At 41.3% G+C, this 24,258-nt stretch overlaps 1 protein-coding gene across 4 annotated transcripts in view; it reads left to right on the forward strand.

Moving 5' to 3' along the window:
• The window catches only part of TSNARE1 (t-SNARE domain containing 1), a 427,700-nt gene that overhangs the window by 183,549 nt on the left and 219,893 nt on the right, over positions 1 to 24,258 (forward strand). For 3 of the 4 annotated variants that reach the window (XM_067292261.1, XM_067292263.1, XM_067292264.1), the window contains exon 8: positions 18,268 to 18,435. In XM_067292261.1, the coding sequence (XP_067148362.1) occupies positions 18,268 to 18,435 (168 nt within the window). The remainder of the gene's footprint in view (positions 1 to 18,267; positions 18,436 to 24,258) is intronic. The other variant, XM_067292262.1, reaches the window with a different exon arrangement.

The raw sequence follows: 24,258 nt of genomic DNA on the forward strand, positions 1-24,258 counted from the left end.
CGATTATGATAAAATATGCAGTGATATTATTGACTTGGTCAGGTTCTACAGTTTGACATAGGAAATGTATGATGTCCAGCATTTACTACGCCAAAGATTTCCTTGCTTGGTCTGGTCTCAGATCACCAGCATGTTTAGTGTTTACCTGGGAAGACAGTTTTACCAATGCTTTTCTTTACCCCATTCATTTTCTTTCTCTATTACCAGAAGTCCCCTGTGACCATAAAGTTTTCTTCCCAGAAGGCAGATAGGATGTCAGTTTATCTTCAGAAGGTAGTAGCAAATACTTCTCCAGCAGAAGACAGAAATTTCTGTCTGTCAGTGGGATTTGTCACTCAACCACTGTGTCCTTTATTCCAAAATGGTTCGCTTGATTATTGTACAGGAACAATAATAGTAATGTATAGTCTTATCTAATGGCTACACTGGTTTTGGAACGATTCCCTACATTCCTTGTCCTATCCTTGCTTCTGAAACATCAGCACGATTGAGGGGTTTTACCTTCTCAATTGCAGTGATCAGATGTTAGGCTGCAGAGAGCTGTAGCCTGTATCATTGATTTTTCATTCCTTGTGAGGAACATCTGCAGATGTTCCTATCTCAGACCCTGTATTACCTGAATGGGAGACCCCTGCAATTTAGAAACAGCCTTGATTTGCATTTGACTTCCTTTCAATTCTTTGCAGTTCTGTCTCATTTTTCGTCTTTCTCCCATTTGCCCCCTTTTGTAGCTTCTTCTGTGCCCTTCATTCTCTCCCACTAGTCCTTGCTCCCGTTTTCATTAGTTCTCCTTGCTTTGTCACTGTCTCTCCTCATCCCCCATATCTTACTCGTGCCTTCCCCCTCTGTAAGAACTTTTGGCAAAGAATTGAGAACAAAGAGCACTGAAGCCAATTCCATGACATATGTTCCCCCTTTCATAGCATGTGATATGATCAGTTGCATTTCTGCCCATAACCACACTATTAATGTTTAAATTGAGCTTATTGACATAATGATACCTGTTGGGAGACTAACAATATAAATATGCTTGAGGAACAGCTAGGAAAACAAGATAAGAGTATCTCAATGCCCAGGGGAAGTATACAGGGTAGAGAGTAATAGGAAACATTATGTATTTTGCTCATCAACAATTTTTCAATAAAAGCTGATTTAAAAACTGCAGCAGTTTTCAGCATATTAAGTGTGTAGCTCTGAAGCGGATTGGGATTAGCTTGTATAGTGACTCCTTTCTGTATTGTAGCAAACTCCGTTTGACTGAAGCTTAGTTTATAAAGTTTCTCTGCTGGATCAAGTCTGTGGAGACCCAAAGAGTTCTCTTCATAAGTGTGTTCTCGTCATATTTGCAAATGTGAAGAAAACCAACAGTCCTCAACTGGAGATTTATTTAACTCTTAATAGTTACAGCTCTTGTTGGGTGGATTTTTTCTTTTTCTTCTTTAATTTCATTTCATATAACAGTACAAGTCCTACAGACATGTTAACCAAGTATAACCATAAAGTCCCTTCCCCAAGGCTCTTGCCATCTACTAGGCTGATGTTGTTTAGGAGCTGAGCCTGACAATTTGGGCCTAATAAAGTAAAACCTACAGTGAAGGGATAGGAAATGGGGTTGAACAGGGATTGGGAATGTGAAATGGCAAAACACAGACCATTTTCCATTGATTCTGCTGCTTCTTGTTTTTTACACTGCTGTTTAGGAAAACAGGGTAGGATACTCTCCTTTGGGGAGAAGAGTAACGTTTGCAACTCAAAAGTACAATTGTATGTCATGCAGAAACAAAACAAGCAGGTTCAGTCCAGGTGTCATATCATAAAGCTAAGTAGAGATGGTAAATAACTTTCAAGGAGTTGCCATGGGAAGATGAAGGATAGCAAAAGGACCCAACTGAAATCCATGAGAATTTTGCCATAAGCTTCACTAGGATCAAAATTCAACCCTCACCAATTAGATGCCAGGAATTATAGCTCTGTTTACTTGCTGATATTCTATTTCTTGGTCAGGCTCCCTCCTTGTCATAGCATGAAAGTGCAGCCTGGAGCTTGGGAGAGAGGAACGTGGAATTTGGAATGAAGCCAACTTTAAAACAGCTGCTTCCCCACTTCAATACATCTTCCTTAGGTCATATTGGGCCTCCCTTGATGGATTTAAATTGACCTTCCAACTTCTTCCTGCCTCTTATATTGTTCTGAGCACTAAATCCTGGAGAAACAAAGACCTCTTGTCTGACCTAAACAGATTTCATGGATAATCTCTATATCTTTTCTGTCGACTCTATAATATCTTCAAAAGAATCAGTGTCGAACATTTGCTTTCTCTTCTCTCCCCACCACCAGTTTGTTTCTGATGAAATATTTATTAAGAGAACGAATTTTTTTTCAGTCAGAGAAGGAGATAATTCACACAAGCAATCAGCTCTGGGTTAACTGGAGAATGAAAATGTCTTGGACCATAGCAAAAACTCATAATCAAAGGGCTCCCCAGCTATCCATCAAACAATCAATTACTGTATCCATTAGTTCCCCTTTCACCACACATTAGAACAATTTACTAGACATGCTAATGTTCAGGTCATTGCTCCTTAAGGATGAGCAAATAGCAGAGGCATCTATCAAAGTTTTGATGCTGTCTGATCTCATACAGTGTGAATATATAGCTTAGATCACTTCATAGCCTCATGGTGCCATAAGTCCATTAAGGACCTCATCTGTGGGGGACGTACTAGTTGCCTTCAAATCTCGGCAGCTTGAGGAAATTTGTCAGAAGATATTCAGCATTTCATATGGTTCAGCCTTCTCTGTGGCGAGGCGGAAGATCACTCTAAAATGTGAGTAAACAAACTATATATCAGTAAAACAGTGGTGTTTTTGTCATGTCTTGCTTACTCTGGCCAGATAATTGCAAACGTTTTCTATTCTTATATGCACCATTTGGGGGAAGAGAGGATTTCTCCGTGAAATGGGAATCTGAACAGGTTCTGTGTCATCACCCCAGTTCTGTCTTGCTTCACTGCCCTCATCCAGTACCAGATAAACCTAGTGGGATCTCAAACCATGCATGCTGGAGGTATCCGCATAAACATTTCCACAGTGTAAACTTCTACATCTGAAGCAAATCAGCTAGACTCCTTTTATAGTCAGTGGCAAGAAATAGAATCGCTAAGGATAATGTCTTTGTTTCTTAAGATACTCATCTGAAATTAAGTAGAATGAATTGTTCTCAAGAAAAAGAAAAAAATGGGCAAAACATTGGGTTTTTTTCTGTAGACTCCCTTGGGTGGGATTCATCTGGCTAAACATGGGCACGTGAAGAGTAGTTCTGTACTTCTGAGCCTGACATCCACGGCTCCCTTTACAGGCTATGACACAGTCTCCTGTTAAGTAGCAGTCAATCATCTGTTTAATCTGGAGAACAGACCTCTTATCTCCATTGACTTTATTGACTGTGTCTCCACTGAATATAATGGGAGCCATAATAAGGAGCTTGGATGTCAGTGTGTCTAGTACAGAGACATAAAGATTCGTGAGGTGGATTTCTCTCAGTTCAATTTGGCTGATGAATTCAGATGTAGACATCTACCTTGCAAACATCTCAAATTAGTTAAGAGGGATCCTACCTATGTGTCCAGACCTCCAGCCCTGAACTGGTGTCTGCCTAATTTACCCCTCTCTGCACTAAATGGGATGCTTGACATCTATTTGGCACATCATGGCATCTAACTTTAGCTTTATTAGCAGGGTATAGAGCCTTAGAAAGTCAATGCAGAAAAGGCAAAAAACGGCAACACAGCGAGGGCCTAACCTGCTTGGATTGAATCACCCACTGGAGAAGACTTCTTCAGTGTTGAGTGGACAGAGAGCAGAAGGAAATTAACTCTCTAATGGGGGGGCAGTGAGAAGACCCTACCCACGGTTTGCCTGGATCCCTTTCTCTCTCTCAGTACATTTGTGGCTCCTTGGACAGAGAGGGGACAACGCCGATGGGCACGAGCAGTCATGATACCATACGCCTGTGTGCACACCCTGTGTGTTAGCAAGGAGCATCCCGTGCAGGGGCAATATGGTATGTGATAAAAGGCTTGACCCCCACACGCACAAAGGATCATAGGAGCACAGGGCAAGGGGACCCCGATAACCCAGCCAGAGACATGAGCCTGGCTCCGGCCCCCCCAGGGCTGTCCCAGGAGAGCTTCAGCCCATGGGCCGGGGACACCCACCGATGAGTCGTGGCAGTGGCTCCCCATCACCTCGCAGACCGATGGGCAGTATGGGACTCATTATGGGATGCTGGGGAAGAGCCTTTTGGGATTGCACAGACTTATTATGAGGTGTTTAGGGGAGGAACAGAGGTGGGGAAAGGGTGGGATCTGGGTGTTTTAGGGAGGAACAAGCATGGGAAAATAGAGGGATAAAAGGAAAAATGGGGCTGGTTGCATGTAAAGAGGCTGCTGGTCAGTGCACTTGTGTATCCGTGCCCTGTACCTGATCAGGACAGTCTGTCCTGTCTTACTAAATTCTGTTTCTAGTTATTTTCCTCACGAGGGGCTCCTTATTCTGTGTGCACGTGTGTATGGAGGTCTCAGTGCCAGCAGCCGGAGTGAGATCTCGAGTCACAGGCCTGTGGGTCAGGGGTGCCAGCAGCTGGAGCGAGCGTGGTTATGCGGGTCAGTGTGCGACGGCTAGCGAATATCAAGCTGGACTAGCCGGAGAGGAGGTGAAGTGGCCCAGGAGCCAGGGATGTATGTGTGTCTGAGTGAGGCACCTGGAGGAGTTGGCTTCCGGGAGGACCAGGAGGTCCTGGCCAACTGCTGAAGAGACCGTGGGGTTTGGGAGACCCATTTGTGTGTGTGTGTGTTGGTGTTGGTGTGCACAAGAGGGTCTGTACCAGCAGCTGGAGTGGGGCTGCAGCCTCAGGGACTTGTGTGTCCAGGTGCCAACCACCGGGGACACTGGGCAGCCAGGGGCAGCTACTGGGTGGTCTTTCTAAGCCCAGCTGCTGGAGAGCAATGCACCACATTGCACATGTCTATATATATGTCCCACTAATGGACCTTCCTCCTGGTCAGCCAGAGAGAGGAGCAGGATGAGGCCTTTTATGTATGCCGGAGCGCTGTGTTTTCTGTCTGTGTTGATCTGCATGGCTGGCTCTGTTTGTGTACATATATATGTGTTGTATATGTGTGTTTTTTCGCGTGGGAGTACATGCTCAGCCTCGCTACTTGTTGGGCCTGGGGGCACGGAGCTGCATCAGCCTCGCCCCCGTAGGGCTACTGGGTTCGGCAACCCCTAGCACAATAAATTATATACTAGAAATAGAAGCCCTAAGGAAAACACTGCGCACCACAGCAAGCCGGGAATGCACTCATGTGCTACATGACCTGGAGCAGCTCATTGCTTGAGGCCATAAATCCTGATTTGCAAACAGAATAAGTAAAATAACAGAGTGTTTTGAATAATAATATGTAGTTATTTTGGAAGGCATTAGGAAGGTTGAGGTGTAATGTTAGTCTTCTAAGCAACAGCAGAAAGCTGCCCTCTTTCTACTGAGCAGCTCCTATTCCAGTGTGTTTTTGGAGTCAGAGGTATCTGCTTCAGGGAGTGAAATATGATTTTAATTCAGCGAGTATGTCTTAGCCTTGCAGAATCAGTGCATTTCTCCTTTATTACTGAAGAAATGGAAGGTATCCAGTTTTGAGCCCTTTGAGACTAGGTTGGATAGTTAAGAAAATTACTGAGAGGCAACCAACCAACCAACCAACCAAAGCCCCATGCAGCAATTTTCAGAGTAGACTTTAACATGCGACAAAATTCTGGCTGTGTTTGGAGAAAAGTTTCCAACAGAAATGTGGTTTAATGGCACAAGCAATGAAGTCTTGTAGCTAATGGCTTAGGAAGGGTATTGATATTTACAGAGAGAATAAAAGAGAATACAAACAGGGCAACTAAAATAACATGAGGTATAGTCTATAAAACATTAGATGAGAAAATGAGGGAGCTAAATTAAGTAGTCAAGAAGAAAATATCAGAAGAGACATGATTACAGCCTATAATACTTTCAAGGTGAAGATATAAATGAAGACCGGGTGAATTATTCACCCAGTTAAATGATGTAAGTGAGAATGGCCTGATGTTAGGAAAGAAACATGTAGGTTAAATGCTAAAGCTAATAAAGAACAGTCATGTAGAGGGTTAATGCCTCATCACTTTGGAAGGTCAACAATATATTTAAAACATAAGCAAGATAAATAAATAATAACAATGTTCCAATAAAAATGCATGATAGAAATCATCCGAATGTTTATGTGTGGCCCCTCCTGTCTTTGAGGCAGTTAAGACATTGTCCTGATGTTCACCGGAAAAGTGCACGCATTTTGGACAATTCCATTACATGTCACGTTCCTGAGGCGCTGAGCTGAAAACCTTGCAGCATTTTTTTATCTTAATCCTTTCCCTGAATGTTTTATTTTGCAAACATTTTAGGTAGCTTTTCAATCCTCATGAAAGCCTTCATCAAGCCTGTATGCTAATCGTGCGGTGTGGGACTGAACCGTTGAGTTAAAGAAAGGTTAGCATCTCTGTAAATATATATCACAGAGACAGCATGGAGCACATGAGGATAATAAAGCTGGTTTGCATAGCATTCCTTTTCTGGTACTTCCTATTTCTTGTCACTGTTTGGAAGGTTAAATTAACTTCGTCCTGCCCTATTATGAACTCATACAGGATAAATTAGCTAACCACAAAATTCCTTCTATTTAATTCTCCCTGGACAAACTAATTCAGAAACAGGATTTTGTTCACTTGAGCAATGATTACGCTTTCCATTTTCGTTATTTCTCTTTGCAGACATTTTGTTCGCAAATATACATCTGTGACTAAGTTTATCTAAAATCTTTAGTTTCCCTTTCCTGAGACTTTGTGAAGATCTTTAATAGCTATATTGCTATTCTTAAGGAGTAATATCATTTTCTTGTTGCTGTTCTTGTGTTTTTCTTTGAATCAGTAGATATCCTGACTTCATTTGGCTTGTAATTCAAGTTGTCACTCTTCATTTTTGTCTAGACTGAAACTCACATCCCACAAATAAAGCTGTCTGGTTGTTAAATGTTTCCAGTAACACAGTGTCCTGAGATGTGGCTGCTTGCTGCAACATCATGGAGAAATCATGGCAAGCATTAACTTCCCTTCAGTCAAACTTTTTTTTTTTTTAAGGCTATCTATGCTTTGGGAGATTAGACCAGGTTGGTTGTTTCCATGTCTGGTCAGTGAAAAGAACCAGACTCAGCCCCTCCTGTGTTATGTGTCTGGAACAGGTTGGATGAATGGCCTCCTGGGAAGTCCCCATCGGCGTTCATGGACTGTCAAGGGAGCGTTATCAGGGGAATATGTTAGCAACCATCTGAGCATTTCAGTAGAAGAGGTCATGTTTTCTCTATTTCCTTGGGCATGTTTCTTTAAGAATGAATGTCACAAACCTCTTGATTGCAGAAGTTCCTTTCTACTTAAGCGATGCTGTGCCGTGGTGTGTCATAATTGTGCACTTAAGAAGGCAACTACTAGAATCAAGTGCTAATTTCCAGGTATCTTCCTTTCCTCCCAGCCTATGCATGGCCAATAGTACAATTGTGTCCCACAAGCTGGAACGTATCATTTTTGGAGGGAAAGCAGAAAAATGTCTGGTAGAAAGCATGGAGAGGCAATAAAACGAACGTTTAGGTGTTAGGTTGTACGCTCGCAGATCAATACAGCCCATGTCAGCTGCTGAACAGGCATGTGGCTTAAAAGAGCCCAAGGAACTCGCTCCTTAGGCAATGTTTGGTTGTGACAAACAGAAAACACAGCATGTAACACCGGAACAAAGCTGCTTGGTCTTGCTAAAGCCCTTCTTCATTTTCTAAGTTTAAGGATTAGCACAAAATGATTGCACTTTCGTGTTCTCGGTTATTTTCTTGACCCAAGAGGAAGCAGAACATCCATAGTAAGCATAGACAGATGTGCTCTTCCAGATCCAGCTGAGCCAGCTGAAAACAATCCACTCAAGCTGAGTTGTTACTGCCTTCGTTTGCCAACAGGATGGGTTTTGTGATTGCTCCCAAATCCATCTCTAGCAAAATCAGTGGAAAAAAATCCATCTGCCTATTTTAAGGTCACTTGTACAAATAACTGACATGGGACAAAGGACATTCACATAAACTATTAGCCAGGCTAACCGTTGCATGTCTGGATTTACTCCTTTGTTAACTAATTTAAAATGAGATCCTAGAAAAAAGTCAGACAAATCTTACCCATGTTTAACACCACTTGAGTCAGGAAATACCCAAAAATAATTACGTAGTCTTTGTTAACAATGATTTTCTCCATCATCTTGACAACCTTGCTTTACTCAATCAAGATTTATTTGAGATGATCTTGATGGCTTCAGTTCTGGTCAGTTTTGGTCAGAAGTTTGGTGTAATTAGACCTCCCTAGAGATAGATAGCTTTCCTCAAACCTGATGAAAACAGAAGCCAGGGCAAGCCCTGTTCCTGCAATCTGACAGTCGTGAACAGGTTCACCAGGAGCTGACCACAGATCACGCTGCTGATCCATGACAGCCTGCTGTAGAGCAGTGCTGCTAGATAGTCCCAAATTAGATTCCCAGTATTTTCATTTCCATTCAGTTGGTGTCTCCTGTCTCACTGCAGGTGTGTGTCATTTTGTATCTTTTTAACATTTTTATTACCTTTGTTTGTATTTTAATTAAAAACAAAAATGTCGTGAGGAAAAACAATTAAGGTTTTGTGTATAGTATTAGTGTAATACCTAACAAGCAGCTGCCTGCAGTCACACTTCGATCAATAGGCTTTATTGTAGCAAATTAACAGATAAACGGAAAAAAAAAAAAAACCCAAACCCACAGTTTACATGACATCGAAAAATTGTGAACTTTTGTTCCCTCTTCTCCCATCACTGTTGCACACATATGAAGGGTCTGCAGAAGATGCTTTCTAATTTAACTTCCCAGCTCCAAGTTTTGATCTTTTGTGTTTCTATGCAGGCTCTGATGAAGCCATGCCATGCCGTGTGTACTGCCAACTTCATGCTCGCTTGGGGTGGCTATTTAGGATAGGGCAGATCCTGCCTTAGACTGCACTGATGGACTTGCTCTTTATTGACTAGAAGACAGGCACAGGGTCACTTTCTCAGACAGAGACACCACACTGGAGTCACCAATTAATTACGCAGATGGACTCTGCCTGGTTCTGAGTCTTTTGCTGGAGCCCATTTAAGCCTTGCTGCCTCCAAGGTGTCTCCTGGAAGGGGGTTGTGTGTGGCCAGCAGAGTCTGTGTCGCCATCTGGGAGAGCAAGGACTGGGTTTCAGCATGTAAATGTGGCTGCTCAGGCTAGACCGTGTCTATCATGATAGCCCTAATTTGGCATCAGGCTTTCGGGAAATAGCTGAAATATTATGAATGCAGACTGTGCTAGGGCTGTGGAACAGACAGGCTTTTGTTATAGAGCAGTCACTAAATGAGGCTGTTTCTCAGTCCCAGGCTGCAAACATCTGTTTGCACCCTGAGCAGCTCACTGAATCGCTGGCAGAGGCCAGTAATGAAAAGAGATTGAAAGACTGCTGTCAAAAAGGTTTCCGTTTTGTGGGAGTCAACCATGTTTCTGAAAAAAGGTGGCTAAGAATGCCAGCAAACCTGAAAAGGAGGTTTAACGGGAGTGACTCTCCTCCAAAGTGCATGGCATAAAAATATACTCTGGTTTTACCATGTACATCTGGACCCAAATACTCCATTCTGCAATAGCAGCTATTAGGACCCAGTAAATCCAGTCGTTTTGATGCCTTCCATGTAATAGAAAAGCAGTCAACTTCTTGAAGAAGAAGGTCATACTTCCTACTTGTCCACCCCTCTGTACTATGGGGTGGCACCGTGCCCATGTCAGAGGTGGTCTGCGCTACAGGAAATCAAATGGAGTTTGGTTCTCGCCTCCACAGGAACCCAGGAGAAGACTTCTCCCTTTTTGCAGGAGCCAGGTGTTAATGAGTGAGCCAGTGACTCATTCCCCTTCTCGCTTTGCCTTTCTAGCAGAAACCTGCGCAGCAGCTGTGTGACACATCCATGGGGAGGCACAGAGCGCACGGTCCTTCCTAGACCGTCTCGATGTGGCCGTGAGCTCTTGCGAGAACGGTCCCTTTACCTGAAGGCTGGATGCTTCAGATGTTCAGCGATGGAGCTGCGAGCAGGGGAGCTTTCTGCCTAGCATCAGGACCCGGGAAAGACGTACAGTACAGCTTTCAGCCAGCGGTGCCAGCCAAAACACTATGCCAGCAGCAGAGCTGTGCAGAGCTGGAGAATTATGAGGATATAATTCAGCTAGAAGAGCGCAGGAACAGCTTTAGAAATGTGATGCGATGCAGGAAAAATACCAACGAATGCTCGCATTCATGACAAACCTCGGGAACATTTATCTGCTTGGTCTGCATGTGTACAGGTGCCTCCTGAGGCTAGTGACAGCGCAGGTAGTTGGCTTTGGGAGGGGTGGGTTTATACATTTGTGATCAGACTTAAGACATTAGATGAAATGAATTTAAGAAAGGAAAAGAATTGTAGTTTCGGAGAGGGAAAAGTGTATACCCTACTTCATTGTTTTATTCATTTCACCCTACTTCATTTCACCCAGAGGACCATCTCTTGGCATGGTAGATAAAGTTGTCTGATCAAGGGAAGAAAGGAGGAGGACTGGAAATAGGAGCAGGGCAAATTTCCCCCTCCCTCCCTTATGGAGCATCTGTACAAATTCTGCAGGGTGAAAACAGGTGACAAAACGTAGCCCTCGAGATCTCCTGAAGTTTGCTCTAGAAGCTGATGTTCTTCACAGTTAAAACATCTGACATCAGGTTTTGCTCAGTGTCAGAAACCATTCTCCTCATCACCTAAACCTGGTGGGAAGAGCATTCCGCTTAGATTTGGGCTTCACCTGGAGATGAAAATACGCAGTGCTTCTTAAAAGCATGTTGGATATCACAGAGCTAAAACTCAGGCCTGTGGCTTATTTTCCTTCTCCTGATCTACCACAGGCATGTCATTTAATTCTCCCACTCTGAGTACAGTAAGAACGACTCTGAACTAGAACAGCCCTAGGTGCTGAGGTCAAGATTGGTAGGAATGAATTTGGTAAAGTAATAAAGCCTTGAAAGAAAAATAAAGACGAAGAAAACAGTAGGAGGTATGAACTAAGTACTCTGTTATTGCGTCTCTTCTAGTTCCAGGAAACTAAATGGATTTTCTTGGTCTTCATTACTGCAGAGACTTGAATGATTAAATTTAGAAATGCTGAAAAATGAACAATGAGAATACTTTCTGGTATTACATTTTCCCTAAAACTAGTAATTTCTTGCAGATACCATATCAGGAAGCTGGTAGAAATGGTAATTTTCCATGCTCAGTTTCAGGTCCACATCGTTCAAAAGTAAACAACTTGATGGAGAGTGAAGACAGCAACACATGAGAAATTCTAGTTAATTTAAATAAAAATGCACTTTGGCCCTCCCCGTAATGCTAATTTTTCCATGCTGTTTTTTCTCATGCTACATTGGTAGAGAGTAATCACATTTACATAACTTGAAGAAAATGCTGGATGCATTTCTGTATTTGCCCATGTTGGTGATGCATGCAGAAAGGGTGGAAAACATGCCGCTTTTAAAGTTGTCCTTGTTTTGAAGCTAAAACTGGTATCTTTAAATATGCCCAAAGCTTGAGTGAAAGCAGAGAGCAAGTAATGGTTAACTTCTGTTAGGATTTCTTCCCTTGTTTTTGTGGGAAGCTCCTCTCATAAGATAACAGAGCTCAGCTTACCAATCACTGCTGCAATCTTCTGTGTGAAAGATAATGCAAAGTTGTAATATCACTATTTCACTCCTCTAAAAGATTTAGAAGTCCCAGGCCGCTTGTTCTGTGGCTGCCTGAGGCCTTTCTACCTGTAATTGCTTTGGGCTTTTGCTTGGCGAGATACAGCTCTAAATCTCATTGAGTCTGGAAGGTTAGTTGTTTTGGAAGGATGGTTTGAGAAAGATTATCTAATCCAATTTATCTGTCTTCTTAATCTCGCTGTATATTGTAGGTAGGCAGGCCAAACTGGCTTCTCCATGCCGTTTTTGTTCTGGACAGCTTGCAGTGCCAAACATGCTATTAAAAATGTTTCAGGCGCAGGCACCTCGCGTAACTGTGGCAGTATTCTGCACAGTGGTCCTCAATGTAAAGTATTTTACTGATCTTTAATGCAGGCACTCTGGCCTCATTATTCTACATGCCATAAAATGTGAATCTCTAAGCCTGCATGCTAGTGAGAATAGGATATCCTCATAAAGTGTAGCCTGGCTGTTTATACGTCTATACATACTATAAAGCAGGAGATAAACATCTCTGCATTTGCATTTTGTCTGAAAGCTAGAGCCAAAATGTTACCCAAGGAGACGTGATAGTTTGCAGGAGGTGTGGGAGGTGTGTTGATTACTGCTTGAGCTGGCCATATTCCTGCTGGAGATACAGGATGCTTCTGAAGATTATAGAATGCAGAAGCAGCACACCTCCCACAGGTCTGGGGTTTTCTTTGGTTTACTACCTGAGGCACATAAGACCTCTAAATTATTCAATTTTCATGGTTGCAAAAGATTTCCTCGGAACAACCTGCACTATGTAGTACAAAATTAGATCATGTGAGTGACACTTCTTTTTTATGTGCTCATATAAACTTGGAGTCAACCCGTGAATTTGTGAGATAATGCTGTGCGTATCAAAGGAAGGTTATTTTCTGGTTTGGGCTGGCCTTGAACTGAGAGGAATGGCTCTGTGTAATAGAGCCAGGTGCCAGACTAACTCTTAGACCTCGCAGGATGATCTAGAATAAAGGAGCTATTTTTCAGTCCTGAGTGTCTTGCAGTCACGTGAATATGAGGACAAGCTCTAAATGCTTAAATGCGCATGCAAGTGGGGAAGCGCTCAGATAAATGTTACTTGTGTTCCTTCTTGTTTCCCAGAATTACATTCTCTGTCCAGTTATGAGACCTACTTTCCCTATTTTGATAGTACTGACAGCTCTGTCACGTCCGTCCTAGGAGATAGCAAGGTGCGACCCATTAGTATACTCTTCCTGTGTTTTTGCACACTGTCAAAAATCAAACCGTATGTGACAACACAAGGTTGAAGATCATGTAGACCAAGGAGCACCGGCATTTCCATTTATCCCCTGGTCTGTATACAGCCTGTGCAAGAAACTGAATTCACCACTGAGATGATGGTGGTCAAAACCACAGAAGGATTCATATCAAGGCGAAACAGGTTGGCATGTGTGTAGAGGCCGTAGCAAATTCATGGATAAGCTTCCTGCTGGGTACTGGTCATGGAGTTAGTCAGGAAGTTGTCAACAAAAAAGCCCTCTGGTCAGGGAAACAAACCCCACAGCTTGCTGAACTGAAGGTTTCTGAGCTTGATTTGGTTGTAACAAAGCGAGTGTTTTCTTCCCTCCAGGACACAAGTCCTGGTCGAAACCAGAGCGGGCAGAGATGAGGGGAGAAAGGATTCACATTGCCTATTTTAGGGTGCTGAATGCAAGATAATTCTCTCCCCTTTACTTGCCTTCATTCTGAACCTAAAGTTAGAGGTGTGTGATATCTCCCTCAGCTCTTCATCCCCCTGTCCTGGTGATTGTGCCATTCATCTGGTGGAGAAAGTCCGTAAGTCCCACTCCAATAAATCTTAATTACTTACATCATGTATTACAGATCCTTTTGGAGAGACTGTGAGAGGTCCACCTCGTTGTAGCTGATGTTGGGCACCGTAGTTATCAGACTAGTAGATAACCTGAGCTGGAGGGAGCATGTGTGTGCATCTCCCTCTTTCCCTCCATCTTTTAATTTTTCTCCATGTCTTCATGGTTTTAAGATCCAGGCTTTGTTGTGGTGAGGAAAGGAAATTTTCCTTGGAAATCACTGAACATTTCACTGGAGGTAAGAGCCATTTCCCATCCATCTCTGTTCAACACTTCACCTCCATTGCCTTTAGTACCTGTCCAACCACTCTATTTGTTTAATTTCTGGTGAGGGAAGAACTTTTGAAGAGCATTCAGAAATGACATTGTTAAAGTTAGAGATGTAAAAGAGAGCTACAGGACTGAGTCATTACCAGGACACATCTTATTCCTAGAGGACATTCTCTGAAGATAAACCGTGCAGTCCAGGTGATGTCATATCAGATGTGCTCCGTGTTAGATTTTTGCTTCTAGGTGGAAGAAAAGCAGAGGTCATTTCAGTCCCTGACATGGTGGCTTTATGTGACATGAGTGGTAAAATCACTGAAATTGCTGTGTACCTGGAGAAGAAATCGTGTGTGTTAATATTCTTCTTTTAGCTCTTCAAAAATACAAATGGGGAGTTAGGCAGGAGCAGGCCTAGGAGGAGATAACCTTCAGAGGAGCCTCAAGCATTCAGCTTCTAATGCAAAGAATTTACTACTGGTAAAGTGCAGATATCGACAGAAGTTGTACCTGTCCAGATGAAACCTTTTTTACCCCTTTTCTCTATCAGCAGCTGCATATAACATCTCCTCGTTTGTAGAATAAATCTGTTAAAAAAAAAAAAAAGTAGTTCAAAGCAGCAAAGATTTTATCCTACTGAAAAGATTTTATCCAACAGAAAAAATGTTGTGCCTGGGCATAATTTTTTCAGATATGACGAATAACAGCAAAGTTTGACCCTCAGTCCTAAGAATTTAGTTTAAAAAGAACTACTGAGCATATCAGATGTACTCAACTTTTTTTTCTTTTCCCCCCCCCCCCTTCTATCAATTTTTTCACAGGCAGAGTTTGGTTTACAGATACATCTTGACAAAAATCTGCCACAGGCAAATTTCAACAAAAGAGCAACTTCAAACACATCCAAATAACAATTTATGAGAGGAAATCCAACAGAATATTGCACAGAGCTTTGCAGGGCATAAAATTTGGCACTAAATCAAATTTAACATGGAAATGCCTCTATAGGGATTTAAGGCCCCTTGCAGTGTATTTTCCAAAGGAACTTTATCTGTGGAGACTCAATGAATGTCCTCTGTCATATCTATTCTTGCTCTAAATAAAAGATTTTTTTCAGACATGGCAATGAGCAATGTCTAAAAGGAGGGAAAAAAGCCCACTGATAAACCCAATTACATGCATTTACAATCAGAAGTATTAAAAAATCATTAGATTTCTTCACACTCAAATACAAGATTTGGCTGCTGGTTGAAAACAAGGGCTTTGTTCATTTTATCACTGATAGAAGGGTCATTTTACCATCAACAAAGACAAAAACACTTTTAATATGTCAACGCAGCCGGCGACCTTACATATCCCAATAGCAGGTCATGGTGACTCTATCTCAAGTTGCTACTGAGCCGTTTTGATGGGTCAAAGAAAATTTCAGATCCCACTCATCCCATTATTTCAGGATTCAGAGTCACTCATTCGTGCAGTTGTGGTTGGATTTTCTTGAAAGACGTTAAAAAGATACAAAATCACATAATTGTCTCCAGAAGCTCTGAAATTAACTTAAGTTTAAAGAAAAACATCTGTGTCTAGACTGTTATCTATTTTGACACATGAATAGCCAACTTTTTGAACAGATGACTAGGCAGCATCACTGGCATTGCAGTAGCTGTATTAGGGTTTTTTTATTTATTTTTATTTATTTATTTAGGACCAAAAAGTGGAGATCGCAGATAGGAGTTGACAGAGGTCAAGACAAAGCATACTTGTGATACAAGCGTGGTATTACGTAGACTAATGCTATTTGAGGTCTGGCTCTCCTTTTAATCCTGTCACATCAGCACAGTGCGGGAAGCATTTAATAGCTCAAAAATTGTTTTCTTTCCCTGAAATGCATATCTGTGTGAGAAAGCATGGATTTAGATATTCCTTCATGTGCACTTAGGTCCATGGTACAGCATCCCTGTTGTGACCTAGGACAAGGACTTAATTAGATCACTGTTTATCTGCATCTTCGGAGGGTAGACACCTGGGCCCTTCCAGCGATATGGCCTTGTGCCAGTACATTTCCTAGTTTGCCCACTGGTGAAGATGAGAGGAGATTTCTGTCACCGTAAATGAAGCATCAGAATACCCAAGGGTTTTCTTTTTTTTCTTGAGTCCGTTAATATATGCTTTTGGCAGTGAAGCACTTTACCAGATAACTTAGGGTCCAAAGCATATATTAACTGGTGAATAAAACACTCCTGGAGTATTTTAATCCTATTAGAATATGTACTTTAAAATGTAAATGAATTTTTAACCTTATTTTAAATGAGAATTTTCTTCCTGTAACACACGCTTTCTTTGTAGATAATAGATCTCAGGGAAGGAGGAGGGGAAGCAATGTAAGATATTAATGTCAAAGATTGCATCTTGTGTTTATATTTTCGAAAGATACTAGGATGCTTACTGATGATTTTTCTGCAAGCCTCCACATCTTCCACCACCCCACTTCCTTCATCATGTTGTATTATTTTCCTTGCCTGCAGTTAGATGATGGTGATAATAATAATGAATTACTTTGGTTAGGCTCCTGAGTCTATATTTAGGCAACTACAAAAGTCTTTTGGTAACTAAATGCAAAAATTTTTTAGATGTTTTTAAAGAATTAAGTAAGAGTTTCCAGACACCTAATATGCTTCAAAATCTAGCCAGGTAGGGTATCTAAATGTCATTGTAAGGGTTCAGTATTACGCGTTTTCTCTATGCCTCCTCCACAGTTCCTCCAGGGCAGATCTCTAAGCAAACAAGCAAAAAGTAAAACAAAGACACATAACAAGTGTTTTTTTTTTTTCCTCCTTCCCCTCCCTCCATCATGCACATGTGATTCTGCTTCTCATTCTTTCCTAGGTGATTTGACATCATTTTCATTGCAATTTCCATTCCAGTCTTGCAAGGCTCTGTGCCCTTCCAGCGAGCTCCTGCACGGCCTCGGTTCCTATTCATTCTGTGGGAAATCAGGGCAGTGGACAACTTTGAGAACATAGTCATAGCAAGAAAGCAAAAGCCTTTATTCCTTAAGCACAACCACTTGAAGAGCCTTAGTGTTTGTGCTTCAGATACATCTAGATCCAGAGAACTGAACATCCTGAATTCTTGTTTTCTGTAATTTTCAGGGAGTCTGCGGCCATTCAGGTCAAGAGCATGTGTGCTGTAGTCACTGCCGTTTCTTCTTTCAACTTCAGAACATTGGAAACAGTTGGATTGCTTTTTGTATTATAACTTTTGGTTAGGTGTCAAAGCTCAGATCAAGGCCGGTTGAAAGACCCATGTGCATGTTTAAGTGAAATACTCATGCAGCTGTAGTACTAGAGTCTTCAGCTGTGTATATTAGTTTGAGCTCAACCTCTTGATTGTCCATACCAACCTCATGTTGATTCATTCTCTGAGTCCAGTCTAGACTGAATCTACAATCTGTAGGCACAGAAGCTAATGGATGGGAGGAGGAGAAGACCTTGCTAAACCTCTGCCCCTGCCTTCAGTGTAGATGCAGTTGGCTCATATGCCACTTTGCTCTGTGAACTTGGATCTGGACACAAGTGCAGTTCCCAAAGGCAACATGAACATTAGCTACCTAGAAAACAGTATCTGAGGTGTCAGTGAAAGCAGGTCAATTCTGTAGAGGAAACAAAGCATGAAATTGTGAAATGAAATGTTGGTGTTCAAATTGATGACTGCACAGTCATGTTACTCTAATGGCTCTCCCTTTTTTAGCTGTGTTGATTGTTTATCTCAAAAGTAAGATCCCTTTTGTTAGGTCATGTGTTGTAAGCTGGATCATAACGTTTTCAAGGCAAACACATAGGCTTTATGTATTGTTTTGAGAAAGTATCTAATTTCAGAAGAGTTTCCAGTAAAATCAACAAGTTGAACATGTCATTTTTCAGATGTACATAAACATTTTGTTCTGTCAGAATTGTCTGAAACGGAAGCTCTTTGCTGGGGCTGAAATGTAGCTGGGGAGATCTGGCTTCAGGTCCTTGCTTTAAGACTTGATATGTTTCTCTCATTTAACTAGTTCTATTCTGACCTGGGGAAAGAAATCCCATGATGGGTCATTCTGATTTCCTGTATTAACATTTACTCTATCCTCTTTGCCTTTTTGCATTGTTTATGCAATCAGTTATATTATTATTTTCCTTTCCTATATGAAGGCTATATAAAGTGAGGAACTTTTATGCTTTCTCTGTTTTCTCTCCACTTTCTCATCTCAGCAGAGTCCTAGGACCCCATTCTCTGACTTACCTGATGATGAGAAGATCTTTAACGGAGGAGATGGCACGTGGCAAAACCAGAGCCAGGATCAAGCCTTGCTCTCGGAAATCACAGAAGAGGATCTAGAGGCCATCCGTCAGCGGGAAGAGGCCATTCAGCAGATTGAGGTCAGTAGCCTTCTATAGTCATGGACTTGCAAGCTCGAAGTGGAGATTCCCCATGTTCTGGATTGCTCGACATGAGGAAAGAAAGCACTGATTTGCACACCTGACTGTACATCACTAGATGTGGGAGTGATTGTCAGGTGTTTTTTAAAAATGGAAATTAGTGGCAGAATGAAGAATTAGAAATTGTTATAACCTCTAATGAAAATTGCAAGAAGTAATTAACGTTCATGGGCTAATATTTTTTCAACATGTCTTCCATAGCACAGTCTATAGTGGTCATTTGAGTGAGCTTGGTTTTGAAGTAAAACAACTTTCTTGTTGCATGCAAACTTGAAACTGGAATTTTTGACAGACAGAGAAAATATTCATCTTCAGTGTTAGAGATAACAATAGGTAGATGAAAGGAGATGACTTTTAAAGTTTTTCAAATAATTCACTATTTTGGTTTTATCAAAGTATTTGGATGTTCTTAATATTGCTAAAAGAAGGATCATATTCTGTCTGCTCACTTTTTTCCTAAGTGTAGCTATAAATAACATATGGAAAAAAGGAACAAAAAAAGGTCTTAATGAGTTAAGCAACCCCCATTTTTCTTTATATACTTTTCTTTTCATACTTTTGGAAGACTCAGTTACTCAATATAAGCAGTAAATGAGCGAAAACAGAACATTTTAAATCTTTCTAATTTATATGCTTTTACAGGCCTAAACTCAAGATGAACCAAAAGAGAGGACTTCAGAATAAATCAGAACATTTAATTAAGGACTATATTTTGTCCTGTAATTAGATTGAGCTAATTTTATCAGAATGGATTTTGGTGTGATATAGCAGAAATAGTCATTCAGTTAACAGTGCAAGAAGGGGACAAACATTTCAGCTGTAGACTAATACTTTGAGGCTTTGGCCTCTGCAAACAAGGATAACTGCATATGATTCAGTGCTGTAAATAGGAAATTTGGGTAGGTTTATGGAAGTGGGTCTGAGTTAGTGTATACATAATCTCTCCTGTTGTGGGTTCTGTAGAGCCAGTTGAGATTCATGCACTCGTGCATATTATTAGAGGTGAAATTGCTAAAGAATAGCCTCACACTGAGTATCCTTAAGTGAGTTATCCTTTCATACCTGGAGCATCTTTTTGCTGGGTTCTTTTATTTCCGAGCATCCACCAGGACAAATTCTAGGCAACTGTGCTGCAAGAAAATGCTTATCTACCCAGCCAGTCATTCCATCGTAGAAGGCTATCAGATTGGTTAAGCATGATTTCCCCTTGGTGAAGCCATGCTGACTACTCCTGATCACCTTCTTTTCCTCCACATGCTTGGAGATGACCTCCAGGATGAGCTGCTCCATCACCTTTCCAGGGATGCAGATGAGGCTGAGTGGCCTGTAGTTCCCTGGGTCCTTCTTCTTGCCCTTTTTGAAGACTGGGGTGACACTGGCTTTCTTCCAGTCTTCAGGCACCACTCCCATTCTCCATGACCTTTCAAAGATGATAGAGAGTGGCCTAGCAATAACATCCTGTAGTAAACACCCACTCTGCTATGAGCTGCACATCTCTGTGCAATGTGGATGTTACTTTCCCACGGCTGAGGAGGCTGGATGAAGGCTGCTTGTGTTGGAAGCTAAGGAGATAGCCAGCAGGATTAAGTAAATACTGTCCCAGCCATACTAAACTTCCAAATAAATGTAATGCTCTTGTATTTTTGAGGTTGCATACATACTGATTTGGTAGATTCTGTTTATCTTTCTGCCTGATATGAATTTCTCCCTGGATAACTTATTCCATTTTTTCATTTAATGAGATTCAGACCTGTGCTTCCAAAGAATGTGTGTGTGTGTGTGCGTGTAGTTTGTTTTTATCTATCTTTTTTGCTATCTGCATCATAACTTCATCCATTTTGCATTGCTGTCTCATATCTTTGTTCATCCTGTAAGGAGGACCTCATTCCACATGCATTCTTTCAAATGCAGCTTAAACATTTCTCCACAGGAGGAAAATTCAGTAGCTGATGAATTAGTTTTGTTTCTTGTCATCACACTGCGTTAAACAAACAGTTAGGCCCAATAGTATTTTATTTAATATCTCTTTTGAAAGAAATATAACAAAAATGAAATGGATTTTTGGACTGCTTCGTACCTCTCTCCAGGTGTATTTGGATAAGCAGATGGTGCTTTTAAGTCATTTGCTCTGGCTTTTGTTTTTCTGTCTGTTGACCCACATGAATGTTTTTCTTGTGAAAGGACTGATCTTGCACATGCAGACTTCCCTGGTTTCATTAGAAGTTGTGTGTATGCAGAGAAGGGATTCATTGAGCTCAAAGTCACCCTTGCCACCTTTTTCCAATATATTTTCAAACCCAGTAAGTGATCAAGAAGGTTAAAATAAAACATTATTCCTAACTGTCAAACTGTCAGCTAATAAACTGAATTTATCGCTAGATTGATATATAGCATTTGTTCTCCTTTGCTCTTTGGGGAACAGAATGAAGGATAGAGCTATGCAAAATGTATCTTATGCAAGTAGATTGGTATTGCTGGGTAATTTTGACTTTCCTGAGTATCTAGCACTGGAACATGTAGACCGTAAGCAACACAGAATTGAGCAGGTCACAGAACAGTGCTAGGATGTTGTACCCGCTGAGACACCACAGTAGAGAAGCTTGTGCTGCTGGTTCCAGTGCTGGTCTTTTTTTTTTTAGATAACACTGAATTGTCAAGAACAGATATACCTTTTCCATTGTCAAAAAAATGAGAAAATAAATTCTCCTCTCAGAGTGTGTCCTGAAAAATAGGTATAAAAATTGCACCCATTATAGATATCTTCTTAATGTTCCAATGACTCTTTTCCACTTGTGTGTTTTTCCACATTCCCAGAATCTCTTCAGAGGTTCGGCGTAATGGGACATTGTTCTCCATCATGAACATCCCTTGAGGCACATTTCAGCGTTCACAGTTTCCACCTAGAAAGATAACAGCCATGTCAGAAGTTCAGCTGGCTGTTCATTTCATTTAAATGTGCTTCTTTTGCTATTGCTTTCAGATTAAAAATAGAGAAGTCTACAAGGGAGATGTCTCGCCAAAACCTTACATTTTGGATAAAGATCTTTATTGCTTGGAAATGTCAAAATCTGGTAGGACAGAGCAGCCTTGACACAAGTGTTATTTCTTAAAATATTGCTTTGAACTGTTATGTAAAACCTATTTTAACTTGAACAGTATTGGCAGTGAATAATAGATGCCATAACAACTTTATTTATAGCACTGTAAAATGTGCCATTGGAAATACAGGAGTTGAACTGTAATGTATATTGTCAGTGCTCAGTGCTGGCACAAATTCTTCCATAGCAAATATGTAATTTAGCACCCTGTACCTTTCATCAGCACCTGCGATCAGGTGAGAAACAGAAGGAGCATAAACTTTGAGAGGAAACAGAAAACCATTGAATAAGGAACTTGAAAATTTCCCCTGATGACTGGAGAGACCTATAGAAAAAGGATACTAAATGCTGTACTGCTTCAGAAGGCCTCCAGTGATCCTTCTCACATAGACATAGCTCCTCCAGGAGTGATGAGAAAGGAGGATGAGAAGAACCCACCCAGAAGCCACCACCCACTACCTGGTTGTCCCACCTCACCAATAGCCCCTTTTCCTTTCTTGTAGCAGTCTCTTCTCCCCTCCTGTGCTTCCTGGGCTGCTAAAGTGGCAATGGGCATGGTCCTACCATGAAGAGTGGGGAATAGATGGGACAGAAATATGCCAGTGAAAGGGCAGATTTGGAGAGCAGGGCTTTCTGCTCCTGCTACTGGGAAGGCTTGTTCCCTAGAATAGCAGGTGCCACTTTATATATCCTAACCTCCCTACACCCTTCTTTTTTCTTTCCATTCCCCCATAGGAGGAGCAGCAGCAATAAGAGCTCAGTCCATGGAGGTAGGCAGCTGCCTACTTTCTCAGCTACTAAACCTGACATTTCCAAGACCAACCACATTGCCTCTCAGCCCAGAAAACCAGCAGATGTCAGTCACTTTGTACACAAAATTACTGTTACCAAAGTACTTAGCAATTAGGGAGTCAGTCGTTCAGACCAAATGAATATAAGGTAGGTCTTGCTGAAATGCAGTTTGATGATAAATCATTTTTGGCTGGACAACTGTTGCAAACTGGAGACCATCAGTTTCAGAGGCCTATGCAACCATGGAGAATGGCCCGGTGGAAAGGGTATTAGGAAGGCCTCGGGATAAATTAGTTTAAGTGTTAACTCTGCCGTTAACTTCTTTTGTGTCCTTGGCAGTGATCATACTGATCTTACTGAGGAGGAAAGTATCATCCTGCATCTCAGAGGGAATTGGGAGAATAAGTCATGTAATGTGCTCTTTCCTCGTTTTGTTAGGGAAGTGAAGACACAATAAATCACAGGAAGGATTCCTCCTGTTCCCCCAATGTGTTTTTTGCAGGCTTCTATTTGTTTATTTATTTAATGCAGAACTCAGACATTAACTCTGCTGATGTGAGAAAGTAGAAAGCAATGTATGGTCATCAGAGCACGAGAGCTGATGCTGTCTGCTGATGCTTTGCTGACTTGTGGCAAGTGAGTATAGGCTGTGAATGCCTCTATCCACTTTATAACTATCATCAGTTGAGCACATCTTGGGGAAAGGAAAAGAAAGCAAAATAAAACAACAGAACTTCATTTCAACTGATCGTTCTCTTGGCAAAAGAGAGCAAGAATTGCGTAGACTGTGGCAACAGGTGTGAGAGAGATGCTTTTATTTTTAGGAAAGGTTGTTCCCTCTGGATCAACACTGAGAAATGTTGATGTTCATTCCGTATCTGTTTTGAAGAGAAGTGATAGATGCCAGCCTCCTCTCCTGTCAGTCAAGCATTTGTAACCAGACAGAAAATGAAATACAATAAAAATAAAACAAAACAGCCCCACAGAGTCTGTCAGAGTGTGTTTGTTAGTTCAAACATGCTCCTTGTTCACTCATTATTACATATCATTTCTTGCTGAGGGGTATTTTCAGTAAAATCTCTTCAGTGATGTTAGCAGTTTAGAAGGTTTAATGCAAGCTATTTCATATCTTTCATCATCCTCGGTAGTCCAGGGGGTTGACTTATGAGGGCTCTCTTCTTCACAGAGACTTTTCAACTTGGAATAATATATGAATAACACAATATCATGACAAGCACCATAAGTGAAAAATCTGATTCTGCATGAGTGTCAAACAGTGTTCAAATGCGCTCGTTCACTGCAGTGTGTTGGAGCCTAGTTATCACGAGAGACCGAGCTGCCTATTAGGTTGACTTGGCCATCCCTGGGTCTCAGTATTGAGTTGTTCCCTAAAGAATCCACTTGAGTATTTTGGCCAGTCTAATTTAAAATGACCCGAGCTGTAGGACTGCCACCATTTGTTTTGGGAGACTATTTCACGGTCCAGCAGACTTCAGTGTTGATGAAATGCTTCCCTCTGTTCTTGCTAAAGATCCCTTTTCTCATTCTCAGCTCTTTACACCTAGTAAAACTCTATTGGGCCCTGCGAATAATTCTTCTTCCCCGTTGGCATTTAAACTTTTCAAATACTAACAGCTATCCTCCTCTTCACAAGTCAGTCTCCCTTGCTTTTCAATCATTTCGGTGCTCTTTTCTCAATTCTTTCCCATTTATTAGTTCTTTTCTGCTACAGCAGCATGTGGAACTGTATGTAGAATCTTTGTTGTAGCACCAAAGTTATACAGAAGAAGTCTGAAACACTTCCATGGGTCCAGTTTATTTTGATTGAGTTTATTTTGGTTTATTTATTTTGTTTATTTTGATGCTAGTAAAT

The sequence above is a fragment of the Apteryx mantelli genome, chromosome 2 (genome assembly GCF_036417845.1).
Source record: "Apteryx mantelli isolate bAptMan1 chromosome 2, bAptMan1.hap1, whole genome shotgun sequence".
In the NCBI taxonomy this organism is placed as follows: Eukaryota; Metazoa; Chordata; class Aves; order Apterygiformes; family Apterygidae; genus Apteryx; species Apteryx mantelli.